The sequence below is a fragment of the Borostomias antarcticus genome, assembly GCF_949987555.1.
Source record: "Borostomias antarcticus genome assembly, chromosome: 24".
Lineage (NCBI taxonomy): Eukaryota > Metazoa > Chordata > Actinopteri > Stomiiformes > Stomiidae > Borostomias > Borostomias antarcticus.
This window is the reverse complement of record NC_140257.1, coordinates 5,320,397-5,322,896: the sequence shown is the minus strand read 5'-3', so window position 1 is coordinate 5,322,896 and position 2,500 is coordinate 5,320,397. Positions and strand designations below refer to the sequence as shown.

The 2,500-nt window shown below is 45.5% G+C and overlaps 1 protein-coding gene across 1 annotated transcript in view; it reads left to right on the top strand.

Annotated features, from left to right (window-relative positions):
* myo10 (myosin X) overlaps positions 1 to 2,500 on the top strand; it is a 109,923-nt gene that overhangs the window by 66,323 nt on the left and 41,100 nt on the right. The window contains 3 exon segments of the mRNA XM_084457845.1: positions 949 to 1,155; positions 1,563 to 1,692; positions 1,694 to 1,702. Of these exon segments, the coding sequence (XP_084313971.1) occupies positions 949 to 1,155; positions 1,563 to 1,692; positions 1,694 to 1,702 (346 nt within the window).

Below are 2,500 nucleotides of genomic sequence, written 5' to 3'. Positions count from 1 at the left end.
AGGCTTTGGCCATGATCAATGCGCCCTCTAGTGGAGTGGAGCGGTTAAAGCGCTGATGAGCTTGCACATGCTTTTATTTAGGACACATGCAAATCCTATTTGTCCTTTAGTCACAAGTAGGTCATTCAGTCTATTCACATTTGGCCTGTGTTTGTCGTATGTAAATGACCCATATTTACTCACAAACACGCCTGTTAAAATGTTATTCCCAGACCTTTAACATCTATATCCTCTTGCAGTATCAACCCCTTTGTTTTGACTAGACCTGATGAAGGACGTAGTATCAACCAGGAAACCTTGGCTTGTCTGAGGACACATGAGGGGGACACGGTGAAAGATGTTTCTGTGCTGATTTGATTTCCATGCTCAACGCCATGAGCCACACTTATAGAAAATGGTGCACATCAATAAACATCTCTTCAAGAAGTACTACAACAATCCTCCCGCCTAAGCACTTATTGTATTTTATTGTATTATATTATATTGCACTGTACTTTAGATTGCTATTCTTGCACTTTGCCTTCAGCACTAGATTATGCTCTTAGTCACTTGTTTTAGAAAGGAGACGCACTTGTGAGTTCTGGCGAGTAGTAGTACACTGGCTCTTCCTACGTTAAATGCAATTATTGTTAGTCGCTTTGGATAAAAGCGTCTGCTAAATGACTGTAATGTAATGTAATGTAATGTAAACACAACTGTATATGGAACCTGTCCTGCTGTGTTCCTCGTTCCCTCATCCTTGTCCTTCCCTGTCTGGTGTTCATGGTGACCTCATCCCTGTCTGGTGTTCCTGGTGTCGTCATCCCTGTCTGTCCCTGTCTGGCGTTCCTGGTGTCCTCATCCCTGTCCTTCCCTGTGTGGTGTCCTCATCCCTGTCTGTCCCTGTGTGGTGTCCTCATCCCTGTCTGGTGTTCCTGGTGTCCTCATCCCTGTCTGTCCTGTCCTCAGTGGAGAGAGCGGGGCAGGGAAGACGGAGAGCACCAAGCTGATCCTCAAGTTCCTGTCGGCCATGAGCCAGCACTCCCTGGAGCTGTCCTCCCGGGACAAGACGTCCCACTCCCTGGAGCTGTCCTCCCGGGACAAGACGTCCCACTCCCTGGAGCTGTCCTCCCGGGACAAGACGTCCCACGTGGAGGAGGCCTTGCTGGAGAGCAGGTACATACCTGCACACACACACGCACACACACATACAGTACACACACGTGCACACACATACAGTACACACACCTGCACACACGCACATGCGCACACACGCACACACACACATACATGCGCACACACGCACACTCACACATACAGTACACACACCTGCACACACACACACACACACACATGCGCACACACGCACACACACACACATACAGTACATACACGTTCACACGCACATGCGCACACACACTCACACACTCACATGCACGTGCATGGGCAGGTCCAAGCGTGCACGCGCACATGCATGTACACACACACACACACACACACACACACATGTGAAAGTTGGAAATAAGCTACCTCATGACTTCACGTGAATATTCCACCACTCCATCCCCTCTCCCCTCCTTTAGCCCAATCATGGAAGCCTTCGGAAACGCCAAGACCGTCTACAACAACAACTCGAGCCGCTTCGGGAAGTTTGTCCAGCTGCACTTCTGTCAGAAAGGCAACATTCAGGGTGGTAAAATCGTGGATTGTATCCTTGGTGAAAGTGCTTAATGCCCACAGCGTTGAATGACTGATACTTCCTGTCCACTTCCTGCTCAAGCTCTTATACAGGATATAGGAAGTGCTTTGAACGCCTGCCAAGCATTTATAAGTAGTCAGTGTGCTCTTGTTGAGAATAACTGACTGGATTGGAGGGTATTGTGTGGTTTAGTTGTAGTAGTAGAAGTAGTAGTAGTAGTAGTAGCGTAGTAGTAGTAGTAGTAGTAGTAGTAGTAGTAGTAGTAGTACTGTAGTAGTAGTAGTAGTAGTAGTAGTAGTAGTGGTAGTAGTTGTAGTAGTAGTAGTAGTAGTAGTAGTAGTGGTAGTAGTAGTAGTAGTAGTAGTAGTAGTAGTAGTAGTAGTAGTTGTGTAGTAGTAGTAGTAGTAGTATTAGTAGTAGTAGTAGTGGTAGTAGTAGTAGTAGTAGTAGTAGTGGTAGTAGTAGTAGTAGTAGTAGTAGTAGTAGTAGTAGTAGTTGTGTAGTAGTTGTGTAGTAGTGTACTTTATTGATCTCTGTAGGGGAAATTACGGTTGCAGCATCAAAGACAACAAAATCATTAACAACTTTACAGATTTACATTTGCAAAATATACAGAAATCCAAATACACGAGTGCAAATAAAAAAATGTTTAACAGTAGGTATGTTCTGAGCATGCCTAGATTGTGCAAAACATGTCTAGGATATACAAGAGTTTGTAAAAAGTGCATGTTCAGTCCAAGGAGCCTTAGCGCTCTCCGCTGGTCTGATCCATTGTTTGCCTTAACTGCTCTTCCCTGTCCAAAGACCTCTTAGAGAAGGTAA